The sequence below is a fragment of the Diaphorina citri genome, unplaced genomic scaffold (genome assembly GCF_000475195.1).
Source record: "Diaphorina citri unplaced genomic scaffold, Diaci psyllid genome assembly version 1.1 scaffold66, whole genome shotgun sequence".
Classification (NCBI taxonomy): Eukaryota; Metazoa; Arthropoda; class Insecta; order Hemiptera; family Psyllidae; genus Diaphorina; species Diaphorina citri.
In genome coordinates this window covers 70756-96150 of record NW_007377503.1, presented here as the reverse complement: position 1 = coordinate 96150, position 25395 = coordinate 70756, and the positions used below count along the sequence as shown (strand labels likewise).

Here is a 25395-nt window from a genome sequence, read left to right as displayed (position 1 = left end):
TATGTAATATTGGATCAGATGGATAAATTTTAAAGCCAAACCCTATCAAAATACCACTTTGATACATATTCATAATTGGAAACGTCATGATTATTTATAATTTTTGTTGAATAATTCACCATGCTAACTCTACATTTAGCACAGCGGTGTAGTGGTTAGTGGATTTCAGACCTGGCGGTTGGTGGTTCGAATCCAAATCAAAATTCATCGGAGTGCTTCAGGGAACTACATTTGTGACAAGCATTTAATATGCTTAGCACAATTGAATGGGGAAAAGGCAGAGTGGACCAAGTCCGAAAATCGACTTTTTGAGTATTGCACATCGTTGGAAAGAGCGCAAAAAGGTCTATTTTTTCCGAATCAAAAACAAAATGGCTATCTCTATCTAAATTTTGACTAGTCCTAAACTTTGACTCCATTCATCTCAAAACTCTGCCTCTTAGCAATTCATTGAATGTTAAGTTGATAATTATTGTGATCATTTATTTTGATATTGCCATGATTATGATTTGATGAATCTGTTACCTCTCTCAATCACTAGAGGAGCATAAGGTCCTATTAGCATGGCTACAGCTCCAGCTCCTCCTGTGGGACGAGCACTAGCATTTTCCTGGTCTCCCTTGTCATAGACAGCAATATCAGCAGCCACCACTAGGGCATATCGACCTGGAAATAGAACATATCGATGTTAAAGTTAGTGAAAATATCGAACGTGCAATATTAAAAAAAAAAAAAAAAAACAAAGTTGATACTCTATTTTCACATAAAACTATTTCGGGGTGCACTCAGCTCGTACATTGGATCTGGTTGGGATCCCAACTTAAAAGCCAAGGTCATAAAATCCTGATTTTACCTTAGCAGTTAGACAATATTGCATAACTAAACATACTTAACACAAGTTAGACCGGTACTAAAGAGAATTGCAATACTGCTTTTAAAAATATCGTCAGCATTATTTTTCCAATGACTAGTATTTCTACTACCTAGCACAGTAGCTACTTACTATCTAACACAGATGCCTAGAATAATTTCTATTTCAGGGTTTTTAAGCTATGTCCATACATAATCGACTTCGTCCATGGATGGACGATCGACGAGGTGGATCTACGTTGTCGAGGCAGTGTACGGTTTCAGTCGACATCGATCGACGGCGTTGACTGTGTGTGGACACCATACCTGTACTAAATTTTGAGAATTGACTTGGACTCGACCCATAACCTCCTGATCCGAAGACCACCACGCTAACTACTACACCACTGAGGTTGTTACATAATAAATCACCCAAACCGCGTTGCACCCCTTGTGTCCACGGCTATTCTTATTTTATACACCCCTGAAATAGAAATTATTCTAGGTAGGGGTGCAACGCGGTTTGGGTGATTTATTATGTAACAACCTCAGTGGTGTAGTAGTTAGCGTGGTGGTCTTCGGATCAGGAGGTTATCGGTCGAGTCCAAGTCAAGTCTCAAAATTTAGTATAGGTATGGTGTCCACACACAGTCGACGCCGTCGATCGACGTCGACTGAAACCGTACACTGCCTCGACAACATAGATCCACCTCGTCGATCGTCCATCCATGGACGACGTCGATTATGTATGGACATAGCTTGAAAATCGGGGAACGATATTTGTGACAATCATTAATGCTGCAATGAAAATTCCTTTATCATTATTGCTGATCGGTGGAGGGGGGACTGTTTCATGTTTTGAAGCTAAGTGCATAGAACTAATAGAACTCCTTGGGAATCAAACCCGGATCACACACGTGCTAAGCCAGTATGCTATGACCACATAGATTTCTGACTCTAGGTAACTTTCCAAACTACGACGTGTATATGACGTTATTTACAATCCTATAATAACTTTCATAAACATAAATAGCCGGGGGACCTTAGCCTCTCTAACTTGGTCTCTTTGTTTATTCACAAAAAAAAAAAAAAAAAAAAAAAAAAAAAAAAAAACACAACCACACACACACTTGGAATGACTATATCCAGAAATCTATTAGTATTCAAAAGTGACGTATTCCTGAGGTAACTCGAATATGATTCCATATTATGACTCGCGGTTTACAATTGAATCAGTTGCAAGCCGTAGCATAAACAGAGTGAAAGGTCATTTGATGTCACCCATGATAAAAATCGTACAAGTTCAATGTAGAAGGTTGAATCCGATATTTTTTGTATGGGTCAAAAAATAGCTGAATGCGGATTAATCTTAGAGACTTTCGTACCAATCTGATGATCCCTTGTCTCTAAAACACCTTAGGCCAGGCACTCACTATCAGGTAGACCTGACAGGTACGGCTGAAAAGGTCCGCCTGTCAGGTCTAACTGAAGTGAGTGGCTAGCCTTATGTCAGCAGTTACCCATTGTGAGGACCTGTGGTTCTTCTCTCGAAGTTGATTGAACCCTTTGAAAAACTGCCTAGGGTGTCTAGGGACTCGTCAGGGTTAGCTGATCTTCCAGTTTGTTAAGCCCGGTCTTACCACAGAGAGTTTTCAGTTAATCCAGAGTTTAAGAAATACTGGCCTGTGTAAATCAAATGGGTGACGTCAAAGGAAACCCTTGACACTGAGTTCACTCTCAGTGGTATGAGACAAGCCTCATCAGTTTAGGATAAATTTAGCCCCGTACTAGAATCGAACCCGCAGACCCGCTACTTTCCAGCCTACCTTAGTTGGCTAGTTAGGATCTTGGACCTTACATTAGGTACCTTCTACCGACACAAGGCCCCGTACTAGAATCGAACCCGCAGACCCGCTACTTTCCAGCCTACCTTAGTTGGCTAGTTAGGATCTTGGACCTTACATTAGGTACCTACACAAGTACCTACCTACTTCGTAGGTACCTACCTACGTACAAAAACACTTCGTAGGATCGTAGGTACAAAAACACTTCGTAAAAGTAGTGGCGAAATTTTACAAAGGAAAACATATTCCATAATAGTCTACTCATAGAAACTATGACGTCATTTTGAACGTCAAAAGATTTGCAAAGTGCAGAGTTGGTTTCAGAAAGAGACTACAATAAACGGTAAACCGACACAAGTAGGTACACACTTCGTAAAAGATATGACGAAGTTTTACAAAGGAAAACACATTACATGATAAACATGATACTCATAGGAACGACGACGTCATTTTGAACGTCAAAAGATTTGCAAAGGGCAAAGTTAATTTCATTGACAGACTACAATAACCGGTAAATATTTAGCTATTTTAATTGGACTAAGTACTAAGTATGTAACTGAACCACAGCTAGTTTACCTGGACTAAGTATGAAGTTGACCGGAAGTGCCGCGTGGAATAAAGAGGAAAAGAAAAACTAGAGACAGAGATATATCCTACACTACTAGATAGAATGAGAAGGAAGATGCGAGAGAGAGATTGACACTAAACATGATACTCATAGGAACGACGACGTCATTTTGAACGTCAAAAGATTTGCAAAGGGCAAAGTTAATTTCATTGACAGACTACAAACACCGGTAAATATTTAGCTATTTTAATTGGACTAAGTACTAAGTATGTGACTGAACCACAGCTAGTTTACCTGGACTAAGTATAAAGTTGACCGGAAGTGCCGCATGGAATAAAGAGGAAAAGAAAAAACTAGAGACAGAGATATATCCTACACTACTAGATAGAATGAGAAGGAAGATGCGAGAGAGAGATTGACATACACCCTAAGAGAGAGACAGAATAATATAGAAAAGATAGGAAAAGACAGAGAGGGAGAGAGGAAAAATTACAAAAATAGAGAAAATTTTCAAGACTTGTTGTGACATGCATTTGACATATTTGAAAACTTTGTTAACATCAGTCTCTCTCTCTCCTATACATACTCGTTGCGTGCATCTGTCTCTGAAAAGACAGAGAGGGAGAGAGGAAAAATTACAAAAATAGAGAAAATTTTCAAGACTTGTTGTGACATGCATTTGACATATTTGAAAACATCAGTCTCTCTCTCTCTCTCCTACACATACTCGTTGCGTGCATCTGTCTCTGTCTCTTTCGTTCTCTTTCCCTCCCTCTCTCTATCTTTTTCTAAAACACACACTCTGTATTCTATATCTCTGTCTTTGTCCCTCTCTCTTTGATTTGATCTGTGCATGTGTCTCTACCGATCACTTTCTTAACTTTCTTTCCGTCTCTCTCCCTCTCTGCTTCGTTCTCTTTCCCTCCCTCTCTCTATCTTTTTCTAAAACACACACTCTGTATTCTATATCTCTGTCTTTGTCCCTCTCTCTTTGATCTGTGCATGAGTCTCTACCGATCACTTTCTTTCCTCTTCTCTCTCTCTCCCTCTCTGTATCTGTGTTTCTGTCTCTCTCCCTCCCTAGCTCTATCTATGTTTCTGTCTCTCTTCCAAATGTTTACGAGTGCTTCATAGATTTCTTACGATGCGATGTCACGTGATCATATTATTATTTGATGTTCCATAACTTATGCTACCTAGATGACAGGTTTATCCGGTTTGCAAGTTTTCTTATTACAAGTATTGTAATGTTATAGCACAAGTGTCTTGTATGATAATGTGGATCTGATCTAACGATGACGACAAAGCCGTTGAAACGGAGAAAAGGCAAAGGAAAAGCCAAGAAATCGGTTCTACTCGTACACGACAAACGCTGATCCCGTTGAAAAGGGTAAAAGGCAAAAAATAAATTGATACATTTGTCCTATTAATAGATTAATTTAGACTATTTGGGTTCAAAATAGGTTAATTTAGACTACCTAGGCTCAATAATTATGTTCTTACCTACTTATGTAGTAGTACTTTCTTTTTTTTTTAACTAGATATTTATTTGATGAAAAGTAGTGATGTTCATAATCGATTACCTTTTCGATTATTTTTTATAATCGAATACGATTATTTAAATAATCGATTATGAATATCACTAATGAAAATTTAAACAGTCGAACCTAAATAAGCTGGAAGGGTAGCTCGTCCGCCACGCAAGTACTCGGTCGAGGGTTCGATTCCCGCCCGGAGCGCATTTTATCCTAAAGTTCCTAAACAGATAGGGTTCGTTCTCGGACTTTCTCCTATCCTGTCTACCTGTCTCCCTTAGATAAGGTTTAAGCCAAGAGGGCATAGTGTACCTATTTTTTTAGAAACTCCGAAAAACGATCATAAGTTGGTGACTTTTTTTTACATGGTTTTACTTAACTTGAGATCTCTGTTTGTTTGTCATCTCCCGAATTTCTGCACATAATTATGGTCTTTGTTTGTTTGTAATTTGTTTTTGTTTTTTTTTTTTTTTCTTCTTCTTCTTTTCGCAACAAGTTTGAAGGTTTTCCATTTGATTAATTCCTTGATTTTGAAAGTCTCTGTCCTTGGTAAGATCGGCCATTAGTGTTTCTAGTCTAGTCCTAGTCCCACAGGCAGACCAGACGCTTCACTTACCATCCCAGGAACTGGATTCAATCCAGTTGATCGCATTGAACAGAGCAGCAGTTCCTCCATAGCAAGCATTCGTCAATTATTATTTATATTTCTATTGTATCCTAGCCAATAATATGACTTCCCAGGAGAATCTTGTCGGGGGATTTCCTGAGATCCGGGAATACGTAGCATCCGAGATTGAAGCTACCTACTTACATAAACATCGTCTCCTCAGTTATAACACTTTGACTACCGGAAAATGTCAAACTTTGTCTCAGTCCATGATCAATGTAGCTGATTGTAAACCAATGTAGGTAGGTAATTAGGAAAATACGCGTAAATTATCAATTAAATTGGTGCCACTACAGCAAAGTCATAAATAGCAGATACAAAAAGACATCTTTTCTTTATTCTGCTATCGCCATTCGGCGAAAGCTAAAGCCGCTACAACAACAACAACAACAGAACGAGCTAGGGATAAGAAATTTGAAATAGGTATTTCCGTTCAGGATAAAATCCGCTCCGGGCGGGAATCAAACCAGTGACCTAGCCCTTACAAGACATACGCGCTTTCCTGCAAGGTAAAGACTGCTTAGCAATTTGACTAAGAATATCACATGAGTATATTGACTAAACCTCTCCTGGGTAAGTTGGGTACAATCACAAAAAAAAAAAAAAAAAACTGACCCACCTAAATATAAGCTTAACCCATCTTTTGCGGGTGTTTGCCCCTAAGACCTAAGCCTTAGAGAGGGCTTTTTCTGACTCACCTAAATGACAAGTTTCTTCCTTTTGATCTAGAATTTCGTTGAACTGTTTGGGGTCGACTTTTCGTCTCTGCTCTAATTTGGGCCGCACTTCTGATAAGTTATCTAAGATGAATTGCAAATTACTAGAGGAGGTGAATTTGATTGAATAAAATGACGAGGCGTAACCAGATCCATAGGAGAACATTCCTATCCTTTTGTCTTCGAAATCGGATGCTTTGAGACTGAAATGATGAGAAATTGAAATTATTTTTATTGCTGATAACAACAATAAACAGGTAGAAGTTGGTTCAGCGAACTGTCATGGCCGGGGCCAAAATCTGACTCGGATTAAATCTTGGGCTCAGCAATATGGAACCACAGAAGTTTAGGCCAGCCACTTACTATCAGGTAAATCTGACACCTGATGAGCACACACACTATCAGGTAGACCTGATAGGTACAGCTGATCAGGTCTAGCTGATAGTGAGTGGCTGGCCTAAACTTAAAGGCCCAAGGACTTTTTGGGTTTTGTGGTCTTAAAAGACCAAGTCCAAAATTTTGGAGAATATTTTACTGGATCTTCATGACAAAAGTAGCATATTTTGCTGGGCTTTTAGGACTACAGAAAGTTATGTCCAAAATTTTGGACATTAGGCCTTTAGCTTTAGAGGATATGGCTGATATTTTCACCGAACTCTTTCATATGTCTCACTCACCCAGGCTGTGTTAGATACGCCACAAGTCCTGCATATACCGACGCTGTGTACATGTTACCAATCTGATTCGACATAAATAAAGATGGTAGAGTTTTCTTTACAAACAATTTGTTGCTATAATTGACTAAGAATTTTTCTAGGGAAGCGTTGAAATAGGTGTCTTCTAAAGCCAGGTTTCTGAAAAGAGAAAAAAGAAGGACTTTGTGAACACGACTTTTAAGAAACTAAACAAAACTGTCTAGCTGGAGGACCTTAAAAAGGAGCAGACCAGTGTCTTGCTGTGGGACTATAAATAGATACCAGAGCAGCCGAACCCTAACGAGCCTAGCTGGCTGGTTGGAGGTTAAAAAGTGTTTATCATGCTTCAAAGAAAAACCACAGGTCCTCATGATGGTTGACTGCGGTTCGGGACAGGCCAAATAATCTTGGCTAGGGACCATCAACCCCCTTCGGGACCTTAAAAAGGAGCAGACCAGTGTCTTGCTGTGGGACTATAAATAGATACCAGAGCAGCCGAACCCTAACGAGCCTAGCTGGCTGGCTGGAGGTTAAAAAGTGTTTATCATGCTTCAAAGAAAAACCACAGGTACTCATGATGGTTGACTGCGGTTCGGGACAGGCCAAATAATCTTGGCTAGGGACCATCAACCCCCTTCGCTGCAGCTACACTGCTACAACAACAGCACAAAACACCTGAAAGAATTTGGCCACTCAAAACTTACTGGAATTGACTGAATCCTTCGAAGTCATTTTTCACTTCTTTGGGAGCGTTGATGTATTCGTGCAGTGTTAGTCTGGCGAATGCTTTTTGAACTAGTTTACCAAACGGAGCGTGAAACACGATCGCATCCAAAGCGTTCAGACCACATTCATGAACTGGAAGAAACAAATCAAATCATTGATAAATTCTTTGTGGTAAAGCAGAGAGCTTTTCACAACTTTTGTGGGTACCTGGCGAATGCTTTTTGAACTAGTTTACCAAACGGAGCGTGAAACACGATCGCATCCAAAGCGTTCAGACCACATTCATGAACTGGAAAAAACAAATCAAATCATTAATAAATTCTTTGTGGTAAAGCAGAGAGCTTTTCACAACTTTTGTGGGTATCACAGCATTCACAGCATTACTAAGTGCCTCCTTTACTATTAATTCTCATTGGTCGCCACTGGTCGCTAATCGATTAAAGTAAGTAGCTTCAAACAATCATTAGATGAAAGATTAATTTATGAAGTTCCTGGTAGACGCCTACAGAATTATGGTGGGCTGAAGAAGGTGATGATGGACAAAGAAGAGGGACAAGGCCCAGCCTTTAGACCAGGGGCTCCCAAACGTGCGCAAGCCACGGGCCACTTTTGAATTTCATGATTTTCCATGGACCGTTTAGGTTTAGACCGTTTGTTCACGGACTGTTTAGACACTGATGAAGATGAGTATCATTATGGGAACTCCGGCTCTAATGCCCTACATTTGTCTTTCAAGCAATATTAAATATACGCTGGCCGCTGGACTAAGCCATTGCAAAATTCTTCAACGAGTTTTCAACAATTTTCCCAGAAAATGCTTGCATTGATGTTTACTTGCAACTTATCACGTAGCACATATGTTTACATGAAATCATACACATATAAACTTAGACGGACACTCGTGCAAAGTTGGTTGAGTAGGGGATTTCTTTTACGGTCTAACAAATTGCTGATTCCTTCACTTACTTGGTTTTCCCGTTTGCTTGCTGACTTTCTGCAAATACATTTGGTAACAGTTGTCCAGGGCTTTCAGGTAACATTCTATTGTCAGTTTGCTGTCGAAATAGGGATACTCCGAATGGAAGTCTGGTTTGTAGAAATCGAAAGCATGGTCAAAGTGATTGCCACGTAAACCTAAAAAGAATCAAAGAGAGAACAAAACGGTTAGGCCAGTTGTATAGATCTATTTGCCGAAAATAATAGCTGTTTCAATGCTCGCTCTCAATCTCCCTCTTATTATAGGCAACCTTAGGTATCTACCTAGGTATCACAACAATCTTTTCCAAGTTATTTTTCCAATCTTCATTAGTTTGGATTGGCTTGAAAATATAAATAAGACACTTATTATTTTTCAAGTCAAGGTTACGGGTTACGCGTGTCAGATGAGATAGTCAAATACCTACTAGTCCTACTACCGATGCCGCCGCGCCGGCTAGAGAAAATACCAACTTGGTTAAACAGTTTGCTGTCGAAATAGGGATACTCCGAATGGAAGTCTGGTTTGTAGAAATCGAAAGCATGGTCAAAGTGATTGCCACGTAAACCTGAAAAGAATCAAAGAGAGAACAAAACGGTTAGGCCAGTTGTATAGATCTATTTGCCTATTTGGAAAAAAAATGCGGAAAAAGCTTCAGACTCAGGTCTCTCAGACTGTCTGACCGTCAGCCCATTTCGCTGAACAGGCAACGAGCCGAAAATAATAGCTGTTTCAATGCTCGCTCTCAATCTCCCTCTTATTATAGGCAACCTTAGGTATCTACCTAGGTATCACAACAATCTTTTCCAAGTTATTTTTCCAATATTCATTAGTTTGGACTGGCTTGAAAATAAGACACCTATTATTTTTCAAGTCAAGGTTACGGGTTACGCGTGTCAGATGAGATAGTCAAATACCTACTAGTCCTACTACCGATGCCGCCGCGCCGGCTAGAGAAAATACCAACTTGGTTAAACACTTGCAACACCAGAAGAATCTACTCGTGTACAATTTATGCAAAAATGACTACAAAATACATCCAGTATCTGCAGCTCATGTAATATTGGATCAGATGGATAAATTTTAAACCCAAACCCTATCAAAATACCACTTTAATACATACCTATTCATAATTGGAAACGTCATGATTATTTATAATTTTTGTTGAATAATTCACCATGCTAACTACATTTAGCACAGCGGTGTAGTGGTTAGTGGATTTCAGATCTGGTGGTTGGTGGTTCGAATCCAAATCAAAATTCAGCAGAGTGCTTCAGGGAACTACATTTGTGACAAGCATTTAATATGCTTAGCACAGTTGAATGGGGAAAAGGCAGAGTGGACCAAGTCCGAAAATCGACTTTTTGAGTATTGCACATCGTTGGAAAGAGCGCAAAAAGGTCTATTTTTTCCGAATCAAAAACAAAAACTATCTCTATCTAAATTTTGACTAGTCCTAAACTTTGACTCCATTCATCTCAAAACTCTGTCTCTTAGCAATTCATTGAATGTTAAGTTGATAATTATTGTGATCATTTATTTTGATATTGCCATGATTATGATTTGATGAATCTGTTACCTCTCTCAATCACTAGAGGAGCATAAGGTCCTATTAGCATGGCTACAGCTCCAGCTCCTCCTGTGGGACGAGCACTAGCATTTTCCTGGTCTCCCTTGTCATAGACAGCAATATCAGCAGCCACCACCAGGGCATATCGACCTGGAAATAGAACATATCGATGTTAAAGTTAGTGAAAATATCGAAAAGATGGGAGTTCCTACAATTCCCAGAACCCAAAGAAACACACAAATATTATTTCAATTAATCCTAAATTCATATAATTTACATTCATTGTCTTAATAAATAAATATCAAAATACGTAGTAACAGATGTCAGCATAAAATGATAGATCTTCAGGAACTACCCAGTAGGCACAATTTGCGAGTGTGGATAATTTCACACAACTTTGGATCAGCAGATTTTCTGGAAAGAAGAAGGATATCTCGCTGACAACCAATACCTCCATTGAAGGCTGGTCTCCAAAGGAAACCTTTTAAAGTCGGCCAAATGAAAATCTTATTTTTCAAATTCTCTTATACGTCTCATTATGTTTTTCAACATGGCATTTAGAACTCTTAATACTGTCCAACATGGCTCCGGAATAATAAACAGCCAAACAGGAGTGTCTCGGTACAAAGAAGGCAGATGAATCTGAGAACTTATTTGATGAGTTTGCTCTTTTGGTCGTAATGTCTCCTGAAGTTGGAATCTACAGATGCTAAGTACCATGATCCAGGATAGAGGTCATCCACTGATCCTTGAGGTACGAATGGAGCTGAAAAATGAAGAAAAAAAATCCAAGATAAAAATTGGTTGTTCGTAATTGGTTACTGTTATCGGTTCGGTACCCAGAAATGGAGATTTCTTCAGTGATTTCGTGGTGATATCCTTCAGCAATAATAGGATTGATAATTTTCTTCGATAATAATACCTTATTGAATTGGTTTGACCGACAAAGTGCTGAGGTCTTATCGTCCCGAATTCGGAGAGAGAAGGAAGAGATAATAGGAGGAAGCCAGCCGTTCCGAGAACGACCTTCAGCAATAATAGGATTGATAATTTTCTTCGATAATAATACCTTATTGAATTGGTTTGACCGACAAAGTGCTGAGGTCTTATCGTTCCGAATTCGGAGAGAGAAGGAAGAGATAATAGGAGGAAGCCAGCCGTTCCGAGAACGAACAAGGGATACGAAATTTGAAATAGGTATTTCCGTTCAGGATAAAATCGCTCCGGGTGGGAATCAAATCAGTGACCTAGCCCTTACAAGACATACGCGCTTTCCTGCAAGGTAAAGACTGCTTAGCAATTTGACTAGGTATATCACATGAGTATATTGACTAAACCGTAAATTCGGAAGCAGAATCATCTCTTGTTATTTTGGTGTCATTTCCGTGGCAACAAACCTGTTGGCTATTTTGAACACTATAAAAAATAGCTATCAACAGACAGGAAATAAGTAAATCAGAGACAAAAATATTAGCATTCGTCGTGTCAATGCCTTCAACATTGTGATTCCCGGATTCTTTGAACAGCATCATCAATGTGGTTTTCACACTTTTGGATTTGTCGACAATGGTTTCTGTGCCCACCTCCAGATGTCCTATGTCGGAGTAGCCTGGAATGATAAGGAAACATTATTTTCCTATCCTAATCTTAAGCTTTGTCCACACACAGTCGACGGCCGTCAATCGATGACCTAATACTGTCAATGGGGACCTGATGGTCTCAATGGGGACCTAATGGTCTAAATGGGGACCTGATGGTCTAAATGGGGACCTGCTTGGTTAAACACTTGCAACACCAGAAGAATCTACTCGTGTACAATTTATGCAAAAATGACTACAAAATACATCCAGTATCTGCAGCTTATGTAATATTGGATCAGATGGATAAATTTTAAAGCCAAACCCTATCAAAATACCACTTTGATACATATTCATAATTGGAAACGTCATGATTATTTATAATTTTTGTTGAATAATTCACCATGCTAACTCTACATTTAGCACAGCGGTGTAGTGGTTAGTGGATTTCAGACCTGGCGGTTGGTGGTTCGAATCCAAATCAAAATTCAGCGGAGTGCTTCAGGGAACTACATTTGTGACAAGCATTTAATATGCTTAGCACAATTGAATGGGGAAAAGGCAGAGTGGACCAAGTCCGAAAATCGACTTTTTGAGTATTGCACATCGTTGGAAAGAGCGCAAAAAGGTCTATTTTTTCCGAATCAAAAACAAAATGGCTATCTCTATCTAAATTTTGACTAGTCCTAAACTTTGACTCCATTCATCTCAAAACTCTGCATTATATTCTTAGGCACTTATTTAGATATTTATTTCATGAATGTACATAGGTACCTACCTACATTTTGAAAATTATCAAATATTGTTTTCGACAAAATTTCGATTGATGTATGTCTTTAATCAACCTACTATGATCTTGTGTTTACGATCTCCTTGTATGATAAAAATTTATCATAAATCATTCGTGTAGACGCGAAACTGTGTGAAATTGTTGTACTTGTGTAATGTGTATGGGGTAAGTAGTAAGTACAGGGATTTATCGTTCGATCTGATCGTGAGAAATATCATAAATCTGTGCATATATCGGTCTCAGTTTGTGCATAAATCAGTCCCTGTTTGTGCATAAATCAGTTTCAATTTGTACATAAATCGGCCCCAAATTGTGCATAGATCAGTTTCAGTTTGTGCATACTTAACACAAAATTAATACCTCTAGGTAACTTTTACCGTCTCATTTTCGAGACATAAGATCGAAAGAGTCGTCGACGATTCAATAGAGACTACTCGCTCTTGAACTTGTTAATTTATTAATTAGTTGCATTCGAGTTGGCCTTGACGTGATTGGTTGATCGGGTTCGAATTAATAGATATAGATCATGTAGGGAAAAAACCGATATCGTCTGCCTTGAGTCGGATTTATGGACTTTTTTTTATGGGAATCTCCGAGGACAGTCAATTTTTTTGGTTCAGATAAGATATCGGATTTGGTTCAGAGAGACATGTCGAAAGATCACTCGGTGTTATTCAGTTTTTATTTTACCCAGGTATAGATACCCTACAGATTCCTACATAATTGTATATTAGATAAGTGCAATATTGAAAAAAAACAAAGTAGTTACTCTATTTTCATATAAAACTATTTCGGGGTGCACTCAGCTCGTATTACATTGGATCTGGTTGGGATCCCAACTTAAAAGCCAAGGTCATAAATCCTGATTTTACCTTAGCAGTTAGACAATATTGCATAACTAAACATACCTAACACAAGTTAGACCGGTACTAAAGGTTATTTGATGAAAAGTAGTGATGTTCATAATCGATTACCTTTTCGATTATTTTTTATAATCGAATACGATTATTTAAATAATCGATTAATCGATTATGAATATCAACTAATGAAAAGTTAATACAGTCGAACCTGAATAAGCAGGAAGGGTAGCTCGTCCACCACGTAAGTACTCGGTCGAGGGTTCGATTCCCGCCCGGGGCGCATTTTATCCTGAAGTTCCTAAACAGATAGGGTTCGTTCTCGGACTTTCTCCTATCCTGTCTCCCTTAGATACGTTTTAAGCCATGAGTGCATAGTGTACCTATTTTTTTAGAAACTCGGAAAAACGATCATAACTTGGTGACTTTTTTTTAGATGGTTTTACTTAACTTGAGATCTCTGTTTGTTTGTAATTTGTTTTTGTTTTTTTTTTTTTTTCTTCTTCTTCTTTTCGCAACAAGTTTGAAGGTTTTCCATTTGATTAATTCCTTGATTTTGAAAGTCTCTGTCCTTGGTAAGACCGGCCATTAGTGTTTCTAGTCTAGTCCTAGTCCCACAGGCAGACGCTTCACTTACCATCCCAGGAGCTGGATTCAATCCAGTTGATTGCATTGAACAGAGCAGCAGTTCCTCCATAGCAAGCATTCGTTTATTATTTATATTTCTATTGTATCCTAGCCAATAATATGACTTCCCAGGAGAATCTTGTCGGGGGATTTCCTGAGATCCGGGAATGCGTAGCATCCGAGATTGAAGCTACCTACTTACATAAACATCTTCTCCTCAGTTATAACACTTTGACTACCGGAAAATGTCAAACTTTGTCTCAGTCCATGATCAATGTAGCTAATTGTAAACCAATGTAGGTAGGTAATTAGGAAAATACGCGTAAAGTATCAATTAAATTGGTGCCACTACAGCAAAGTCATAATATCTGGCTAAAAAGGAAAAAAACAATCCTTATGTACTTGAACACACTCTACCATGGTAAATTCGGAAGCAGAATCATCTCTTGTTATTTTGGTGTCATTTCCGTGGCAACAAACCTGTTGGCTATTTTGAACACTATAAAAAAATAGCTATCAACAGACAGGAAATAAGTAAATCAGAGACAAAAATATATGAAATCACACACACAACCCATGTAGCAATTAAATTAAACTGAAGGCCAGAGACCTCACATGATGGCAAATGACCGCAAGTAACATGATTACGAGTCGGGCAAACATTCTAGAATCCATAGCTAGAATTTACAGAAGTCACGAGATAATGTTGAGATCCCAAGTGTTGGACTACAACCAAGTCCTTGAAATTTCATGACTTGAGTTAGGAAAAAATATTGGGTAATGATTACTTGCATAAATATCCTAAATCTCAAGTCAGGAACATAATTCCACAATCTATACATTTGGTTAAGTTGTTTACGTTTTCGATACTTTTGTTCTAGAAGATTTTTTACCTTGAAACTGCAGTCATATTGAGCTTCAAGTTCAATACATCTTACCTCGGTTATATGGTAGCAAAGTTTTTACCAATACTGAAGTTGTGTGCTTCATATGTGCACACATAGTCAACGCCGTCGATCGACGAGATGAAGAGGTGAAGCTGTGTTGTCGATTCAGGACGGTTTCAGTCGACGATCGATCGACGGGGTCGTTTATGTGTGAACACAGCTTAACGTTTGTGGCTAAGACCGCCGGCAAATCTCCGGTGAAACGAGTGTGAAGGCCGGCCCGACCCAAGAGTGTTTGCCAAAATTCCCTGCAAGATTATCAAGGCGGTTCTTGCTCTTCTTGTCAAACTCCAATTATTTCGGAATCTAGAATATCAACATCTGGTTTCGTCACTATGATTACTGGGAATAGAGCGATATTACGCGAACAATACTAGAAAAACTGCATGGCAATTCAAATCGCATTGATCCACCTTCACCTTCTTCAGTCCTAGAGGGTTAGATAAAGCCTTTTTCCAACGAAATAGTCAAGTTTATTTGCAAACTACTCAAGTCTCAAGTTTATTAAGTTTATGAGATGCTGCATCCCCTTTTAGAAGTGTGTTGCATCTCATGTTTTTTAATACACTGGTATCAATGTGGTTTTCACACTTTTGGATTTGTCGACAATGGTTTCTGTGCCCACCTCCAGATGTCCTATGTCGGAGTAGCCTGGAATGAATACGGAAACATTATTGTCCTATCCTAATCTTAAGCTTTGTCCACACATAGTCGACGGCCGTCAATCGATGTCAATCACACTGCCTTGACAACATGATTCACCTCGTCGACATGATTCAACGGCTGTCGAATATGTGTGGATACAGATTTAAAGACACCAACTTCAGTGGTGAAGTAGAGAACTAGAAGTTGGTGGTTCAGGTCCAAGTCAAGTTATAAAATAGTACCTACATCGAGCCGGTTTATCCAAATGAGACAAGCAACAAAGTTAAAATTCCTACACTTATAGGAAAGGAAAAATTGATCCCGTTTTGTAAAATAGCAATATTATCTCACATGACTAATCTCAGGCAACTAGGTCGATCTTTAGACTAACCAGTCCTTCCGGATTGCGGACATCTTACCAATATCTGGCATCAATACTTTTTAACCAATCAGAGTAGAGTATTTTCCGAGGTGTAGGAAATTGGGAAAGTACCAGATCGGATACTGGTTGGTCTATCGATAAGGAAGTAGGTCTAGATGAAACTTTTGAAGATTCGTAAAAGCTTACCGATCCTATAGGGCTGTTCAGTTTGCCCCTACAGCTAAGCCTGGGAGTGGGCTTTTTGTGTATGGAGTTAAGTTAGATGAAACTTTACTCAGAAGGTCCTGGGTCCTGACAGTCCTATATGACTTCATGGGGACCTAATGGTGTCAATGGGGACCTAATAGTGTCAATGGGGACCTAATGGTCTCAATGGAGACCTAATGGTCTTCGGGGACGGACTTGGAATCTAAACAAACACTGGCAGAGTGATTTAGCAAATCATAATTATCATGTTCGTCGAATCTAAATGGGAACTTGCTATTGTATGTGCCTCTCTTTTCTCTGAGTATGCGGAAATAAAAAATCAAATCAAATCAACCTGTTATTCCATCACAATTCACTGTTATGTGAACACAATCATGAATGTGCTTTGCTTACAAATTCAACGACATTCGATGTTTTTTTTTCCATATAGCAATCGCAATGAGACAACAGCAAGAACTATGTACATTAGTGGTCTGTGTCACAGGATATCCAACCCCTAGTATATCCCTCATCAGATGGGCGATAAGAGACACAATACCCATTTTCCTCGGTCACCGTGAAAACACCGGAACGCAGCGGAAATATTTGCAATCGAAATACCTACGAGTGTAACTACTATGTTGGGAATCGAACCTGAGACCCTCTGCATCAGAACGAAGCGTGGACCAATGTTGTGCCCTAGAAAGAATGTCCATGTGATTCGACCAATCAGCTGATGGAATCTTGGTTAGGTACATCCAGGATAGGTGCTTAGGGAAAAAGAGGTACTGATCATGAAGGTAAGGCGAAAGTGAAGGAATAGTATAGACCTAGGCCAGCCACTCACTATCAGGTGGACCTGACGGGAACACCTGAACAGGTCCTCCCGTCAGGTTTACCTGATAGTATGTAGTATGTGTGTGCTCATCATGTATCAGGTAGACCTTTTCAGCCGTACCTGTCAGGTCTACCTGATAGTGAGTGGCTGACCTTATAGAGTAAATGAGCAAACACTTACTAATGTTATATTTCTCAATCAGAGATGACACAACTGTGAGACAAAGCGCCTGAATATCTTCCCTGTCTGTGGTGAAGCCCATCTTATTTTGGCACAATCCCTTAGTATATTTCCCAGGCTGCACTCCCTTCACATTCTTGCTCATGTCGTAAAGTTCCAGCTCTTCCTGGTCTACATTATAGACCTAGGCCAGCCACTCACTATCAGGTGGACCTGACGGGAACACCTGAACAGGTCCTCCCGTCAGGTTTACCTGATAGTATGTAGTATGTGTGTGCTCATCATGTATCAGGTAGACCTTTTCAGCCGTACCTGTCAGGTCTACCTGATAGTGAGTGGCTGACCTTATAGAGTAAATGAGCAAACACTTACTAATGTTATATTTCTCAATCAGAGATGACACAACTGTGAGACAAAGCGCCTGAATATCTTCCCTGTCTGTGGTGAAGCCCATCTTATTTTGGCACAATCCCTTAGTATATTTCCCAGGCTGCACTCCCTTCACATTCTTGCTCATGTCGTAAAGTTCCAGCTCTTCCTGGTCTACATACTGGGACGGGAACGCAAAGTCCACCGCTAAAATACCAACGTCCTTGGGCCAAGTCATTTTCCCGGCTGAAATCAGAACTTAAACATCGATTAGGTTAACCAGAATTTTTCGCTGTTTCTTCTACTGAAAAACCATGAAACTCTATTTCGTTTTGAAATACTCGTAGGCCGGGCAGAGCTTCGAACTCTTGACGTTCGCGCGTACGGACATTGGAAGGAATATTCCTACGAACTTGGTCCTCCCTATAAACAGGATTATGACTGAAATGTCCTTTTATCCTCATAAATTATGAACAAGGTTCTGTATACATTATTTGTAATTCATTTATAATTACTACGTCTTATGTAGACCTTGACAAGTCACCCCTTGACAAGTTTACTTGAGGTGACTTAACTAATAATAATAATAACTAATAATATTTTTTATTGATGTTGGTTATTACCCGTTGAAATATTTGCAATCGAAAAACGAGTACAAATTTTTGTCGATGGTGGGATTCGAACCCGGCACCTTCTGTATGGCAAGCAAGCTCGTTACCACTGGACCAACCGTGCCCCACTGTTGATGTTATACGAAGTGTAATTTATTTTGCAGCCGCCGACAATACATTAATACGAATGATACGAGTAAAGACAGGATACCAGTGCTGTTCTTCAGTAATTTTCATTTAATCTGAAACTTGAGGAAAATCTTGGTTCCGATAAGTCTTATTAGATTTAGATATATTGTTGATAAGTCAGATAACAGGGCCGTAGTTAAGGGGGGCGATGGGCCAGGGACTCCCCTCGGGCTTTATTTTTGCTCCCTTTCTATAGGACTCAGAAAATTTGGAGCATCCGCCCCTCTCCGGTACATCACTTTTTGGACTCCTGGGACCCCCCTCAATGAAATCCTGTATACAGTCCTGTGAGATAAGTATATTTCTTTGTTTCTATCGTTGCGTTGGAATGACTATATCCAGAAATCTATTAGTATTCAAAAGTGACGTATTCCTGAGGTAACTCGAATATGATTCCATATTATGACTCGCCGTTTACAATTGAATCAGTTGCAAGCCGTAGCATAAACAGAGTGAAAGGTCATTTGATGTCACCCGTGATAAAAATCGTACAAGTTCAATGTAGAAGGTTGAATCCGATATGGGTCAAAAATAGCTGAATGCGGATTAATTTTAGAGACTTTCGTACCAATCTGATGATCCCTTGTCTCTAAAACACCTTAGGTCAGGCACTCACTATCAGGTAGACCTGACAGGTACGGCTGAAAAGGTCCGCCTGTCAGGTCTGTCTGAAGTGAGTGGCTGGCGTTATGTCAGCAGTTACCCATTGTGAGGACCTGTGGTTTTTCTCTCGAAGTTGATTGAACCCTTTGAAAAACTGCCTAGGGTGTCTAGGGACTCGTCAGGGTTAGCTGATCTTCCTGTTTGTTAAGCCCGGTCTTACCACAGATAGTTTTCAGTTAAACCAGAGTTTAAGATTTTTGTTCGCGGATTTTGCGATTATGTTCGCGGATTTGGCAATTATGTTCGCGGATTAGCGTCCCGAATCGACATTTTGGATATTTGGGAAGCCTAGTTATTATGAGACTTTTAGCTTTAATTTTCAACTGGGCAGTTACAGATTTGTATCAAATTTTGCTGGCATAAGCAATTGTTCACACCTAGCACAAGAAAATTAAATTTTTATGGAATTTTAAAAAGAATCCATAACACCTTCCCTGAAATTTTCATTACCGGGGGGACAAGGTTGATGAAGAAGTTAAACATCTTTTCATCAAGTTCCAATACATAGATCGAAGTAACATCATACAAAAACTAAGTAAGAATTCCTGATCCATAACAACATTAACCACTTATTAATCTTGGAGAAAGCAGCTCTGAACCTTGGCCATGCTCGAATCAAGTGAAAGACAATTAATTCTCAACTTTCATTTCTCAAATCAAGTTGGATTTTTTAGTTCAAATTTTTAATTTAAACTCAGATTCCACTTGGGCAGATATTAGGTCTTTTTTTAGTCCCATTCTGGCAGTATAAACATCAGGGTATTTGTATTCTAGGTGTATTAATGGGAAACGAATTTTACATTGGCAACTTTAGAACCACTCAACTCTGGATTAAATTAACTCAATGGATTTAAAGGAGCTGTGGGTGTTACTTAATAGATCATTATATTCGTCCTAATTTTCTAATATATTTCTCTAAAAAGAAGAAATGGAAATTATCAAACCACAATATAATCAGGAAATGAGAACACATCTTACCTAATTGTAGGTAGAAACTAAATGAAAATTTACAAATAAACAATATAAACTCTTTGGAAAATGTACTACTAAACAATTTTTCTGACTTAGCACTCGGAAAACTCAAGTTCCACTGAGAACAAATGAGAACACATCTTACCTAATTGTAGGTAGAAACTAAATGAAAATTTACAAATAAACAATATAAACTCTTTGGAAAATGTACTACAAAACAATTTTTCTGACTTAGCACTCGGAAAACTCAAGTTCCACTGAGAATCAATGGGGACCTAATGGTCTCAATGGGGACCTAATGGTCTCAATGGGGACCTAATGGTCTCAATGGGGACCTAATGGTCTCAATGGGGGACCTAATAGTGTCAATGGGGACCTGATGGTCTCAATGGGGACCTGATGGTCTCAATGGGGACCTAATGGTCTCAATGGGGACCTAGTTCCATAACTTATGCTACCTAGATGACAGGTTTATCCGGTTTGCAAGTTTTCTTATTACAAGTATTGTAATGTTATAGCACAAGTGTCCTGTATGATAATGTGGATCTGATCTAACGATGACGACAAAGCCGTTGAAACGGGGAAAAGGCAAAGAAAAGGCCAAAAGAAATCGGTTCTACTCGTACACGACAAACGCTGATCCCGTTGAAAAGGGTAAAAGGCAAAAAATAAATTGATACATTTGTCCTATTAATACCTAGATTAATTTAGACTATTTGGGTTCAAAATAGGTTAATTTAGACTACCTAATAGGCTCAATAATTATGATCTTACCTACTTATGTAGTTGTACTTTCTTTTTTTAACTAGATATTAGGTAAGACTTTCTATCTACACATATTTATTTTGTTGCAGTTAAAAAAAAAAAAAACTTTCTTATATGTATGACAAATTACGGGGTGTTCCCGTAATTCCCGTGTTTTTCACTTTCTATGAATTTCTCGCTTAAAATATTCAGTAAAATTTCCAAATCTCTGTAAGTACCTACGTATAGCTATTTTTTAATTTATCTACTTTTAGTCCATTGCACTAATGTCTACGTACTTGCCTAGTCTACACGAGATGTAGGTACCATTTATTTCGTGCCAGATAAGATTAGATTTTCCAATAATTTCATGCATGCCAATAAACCTTACAGAAATCCAATCGTTTGGATTTTTAGCTTGTAGATACACCCAAGGAAAGTGAGACGGAAATAAAAAATAATAGGCACCTACCTTCTTAATAATAAATTTGTACCTACGATAGGCTTGAAGGAAAATTAATTAATAAATGAAAGAATAAAAATGCAAATTAAAAGAAAAATAAATACGTCAATAAATTTCGAAACTTACCTAGTCGACTGTCACAGGTCCTGAACACTTCTCGTAAAAAATCTCACACTCGCATAATCAGCACGTGATGGCTGATGGCTGACTACTCACTAGCTCACTACTGAGACGAGATACCTTTCGAATCTTACCTAGTCGACTGTCACAGGTCCTGAACACTTCTCGTAAAAAATCTCACACTCGCATAATCAGCACGTGATGGCTGACTACTCAGTACTCACTAGCTCACTACTGAGACGAGATACTCTTTCCATGATTTAACTTTAAGGCTAACTCGCGCGGAGAATTCTAGCTGTAAACACAGTGAACCTATCTTCTCACAGAAAAACCTTGGTGAGAATATGAACCGTTCGGTCCGACATCGACAGTTGAACGAACGAACGAACGAACGAACGAACAACTTGATTGTTGACTCTGTAACGAACGAATGAACCTACATCCTACATCAGTACAAGATGGAAACGCCGTGCCGGGAAGAAGAAGAAGGAGGAGGAACTTTAAGGCTAACTCGCGCGGAGAATTCTAGCTGTAAACACAGTGAACCTATCTTCTCACAGAAAAACCTTGGTGAGAATATGAACCATTCGGTCCGACATCGACAGTTGAACGAACGAACGAAGGAACAACTTGATTGTTGACTCTGTAACGAACGAATGAACCTACATCAGTACAAGATGGAAACGCCGTACCGGGAAGAAGAAGGAGGAGGAGAAGAAGAAGAAGAAGAAGAAGGAAGAAGATGAAAATTGAGAAGAGGAAGAAAAATAAGCAGACGAAGAAGAACTCGAAAATTTGTAAGTTGGGTTGTCTGTCCAACCTGATATGTGAGTTCTACGATAACGCGAACGGTTGGTCCGATTTTGATAAAATATGGTACACTTCTTCTTCGTCACGTAATTGAGAGGGTTTCTATTCACAATGCCAAAATACCCAAGTGATATTAAAAATAAAAATGATAATAATAATAAAAAAAACATCTGATTTCATTGGTTGTCATATCAAGCCTGATATAGATTCAATCACTTTCTCTAAAAATCACCCATCACTCCATCAATACCACTGGACACTCGGACTGAAAGGTCCATGGTCAGTTTTCACTTTTCCTCTTTTTTGTTAATTTCTTCTCATAATGGAAAATGTAAATACCTAATCATTATGAATATTAAATATTATTATTTTCTTTCATTATTATTATTCGGTATTATTATTATTTTTTATCATTCTTATCATAAGGAACCTGAGCTATGACTAAGCGAATCACGATTTTTACTCATTTTGACTATTCCATGTCTAAATACCTGTCTGATAATGGGAGGTACGTGTGTAAACTGATGTGATGTGAGTTAATTATAATAGGTAATTATAATGTACAAGGTTCGAATGTTCAAGAACGACAGTAACTTACTATGTACTCCGTACTTGAACCGTTGCTTTTACTTTCCTTATCCTATAGGAACAAAGTATGTTTTTTTTTTTGTTTCTCCTTTTTTGTGCCTTTTTTTTTTTTTTTTTTTTTTTTTTTTTTTTTTTGCTGATTCATAGGTAGGTAGGTATATGTATTTATTTAGATTCTCAGGGAGTCACGAGGGTCGGATCGTTAGGAAGCTTGGTAGGTGTTTCATCGCTACAAAAAGATTATTCTACTTTCCATTACTGTTACTTTTTTTTTTTTACTTTTTTATTTTGGCAGATTGGCACATCCACCAATAATTATGATTTGTCTATTGTTCTTTCCCTGGACTTTTTAGTCTCGTCCTAGCAAAGAAGGTAATGAATATTCTCTTATGCTCGTAGGAATCATGTTTAGAAAAAAAAACTCATTTTTCATGATTCCTCTGCATTTATCGTCTGAAAATGAGGAACAGTCTGTCAGGGCCTTGTTATAATGAATGACAATAATATTTAGCGGTACAGTAGCGATTACATACCGTAACCGTGAAACGGGGTTACTTGGCTCAGTTGAACTTGAAACCAACTCCGCTTAGATGTACCGAAAAATGAATTTACAATTTTTGAGTATTCATTTGTAGAAGGAAAATTTGAAGATTATTGTACTTTGCAGAAAGCAGAAAAGTTTCCAAATTCGGTCTTGAGCTCAATATACCGCAAAGTGTTGCTTTCATAACGGCGTAAATTGTTAATAAATGTAGGTATCACGAAGAGTAATAATAAGTTACAATACAATTAAATTCAAAATACCACGTGGTCTATAAAGGTATTAAATGTAGATGGATCAATCAAATAACTAATATTCCTAATGCTAAAAGTCCTGAGTAGCCCAGATTGATGAGTCATCCAGGTAATAAATTTGGCAAAAGCTTGAAAGAAGAGAACTTTGCCACCAGAAAAATAGAAAAAAAGAAGGGAAAAAATACTGAATAGTCTGAATACTAATGAATCTAATGATCTATTCAGTTGGCTCATGATCCAAGGAACCCCGATGTAGAGTACTCTCATCTCTGGTTTGTTTTACTAGTCGACTCCTGGCAAGTGGGTCAACCAAGAAAATAAATTGAACGCGAGACTGAATACTAATGAATCTAATGATCTATTCAGTTGGCTCATGATCCAAGGAACCCCGATGTAGAGTACTCTCATCTCTGGTTTGTTTTTCTAGTCGACTCCTGGCAAGTGGGTCAACCAAGAAAATGAATTAAACGCGAGAAAATTTCAGTTTATTTTCTTTAACAAACACGCGTTCATTCATTTAACAATAAGGTTTCAGTGTGATTGAAATAAATGGCGATGATATTTTAATTTCCACTAACGTCTGAGTAATGTTCTCATCATTCATTCCATGGAGAAATGAGACCGACTTTGTGTTCTCTTTGGCAAAGCGATCCGTAAAATGGCAATGAAACGTATTGAAGTTCTGTGCAATGAAACGTATTGAAAAAAAAATCTTCATTTTATTCCTATCTAATATGCAAACAGAGAACAAAAGTCCGTGTGTGCTTTAAAGGCAGAAAAAAAGGAACAGGAAAACAAAAACGAAAAGTTGGCCATTGATATGGAAAAAAAATCTACAAGGAACCTTACGAATTTAAAGAAGGCAAGCGGCCAAGAATACAAGAGGAAGGCAAAAGTCCAAAAAACAGAAGAGTTTACGAATGTAAACATGTAATATTTATAAAACATGCAGTAGGTGGAGTTTTCATGGAGAATTTTCCATTTATCGTGTCCTAAAACTAGTATCTACCTATAATAATAACAGTGCTTATCTCTATTGCTCGAATAGGATTAAAGAGCCCCTTTACCCCAAGCGATTTCGAACAAACTACATAATTTAGAACAATGCAGGAGTTGAGGAATGACATTTAATTCTCACCTACTCTATCGTCATTTTACCCTGGTAATACCACTGGTCGCTACCCGATTAAAGTAGCTACTCAATTGTCCTCACGAGGCTGAAGGTGCACCCCAAACTCCCCGTTGAAATATTTGCAATCGAAAAACGAGTACAAATTTTTGTCGATGGTGGGATTCGAACCCGGCACCTTCTGTATGGCAAGCAAGCGCGTTATCACTGGACCAACCGTGCCCCACTGTTGATGTTATACGAAGTACGAAGTGTAATTTACTTTGCAGCCGCCGACAATACATTAATACGAATGATACGAGTAAAGACAGGATACCAGTGCTCTTCTTCAGTAATTTTCATATAATTACTACGTCTTATGTAGACCTTGACAAGTCACCCCTTGACAAGTTTACTTGAGGTGACTTAACTAATAATAATAATAACTAATAATATTTTTTATTGATGTTGGTTATTACGAGACTTTTAGCTTTAATTTTCAACTGGGCAGTTACAGATTTGTATCAAATTTTGCTGGCATAAGCAATTGTTCACACCTAGCACAAGAAAATTAAATTTTTATGGAATTTTAAAAAGAATCCATAACACCTTCCCTGAAATTTTCATTACCGGGGGGACAAGGTTGATAATGAAGTTAAACACCTTTTCATCAAGTTCCAATACATAGATCGAAGTAACATCATACAAAAACTAAGTAAGAATTCCTGATCCATAACAACATTAACCACTTATTAATCTTGGAGAAAGCAGCTCTGAACCTTGGCCAT

At 38.4% G+C, this 25395-nt stretch overlaps 1 protein-coding gene across 1 annotated transcript; it reads right to left on the bottom strand.

Moving 5' to 3' along the window:
- Positions 1-502: 502 nt before the first annotated feature.
- Positions 503-21563, bottom strand: LOC103519576 (hydroxymethylglutaryl-CoA synthase 1-like). The gene is made up of 13 exons (XM_026831068.1): positions 21531-21563; positions 19986-20124; positions 17548-17790; positions 15536-15595; positions 14008-14082; positions 10156-10296; positions 9074-9144; positions 8567-8663; positions 7808-7889; positions 7579-7650; positions 6857-7033; positions 6162-6382; positions 503-666 (listed from the first exon to the last, which is right to left on the bottom strand). The coding sequence occupies exons 1-13, from the start codon at positions 21561-21563 to the stop codon at positions 503-505; spliced, it is 1575 nt and encodes a 524-aa protein (XP_026686869.1).
- Between the last annotated feature and the right edge of the window lie 3832 nt (positions 21564-25395).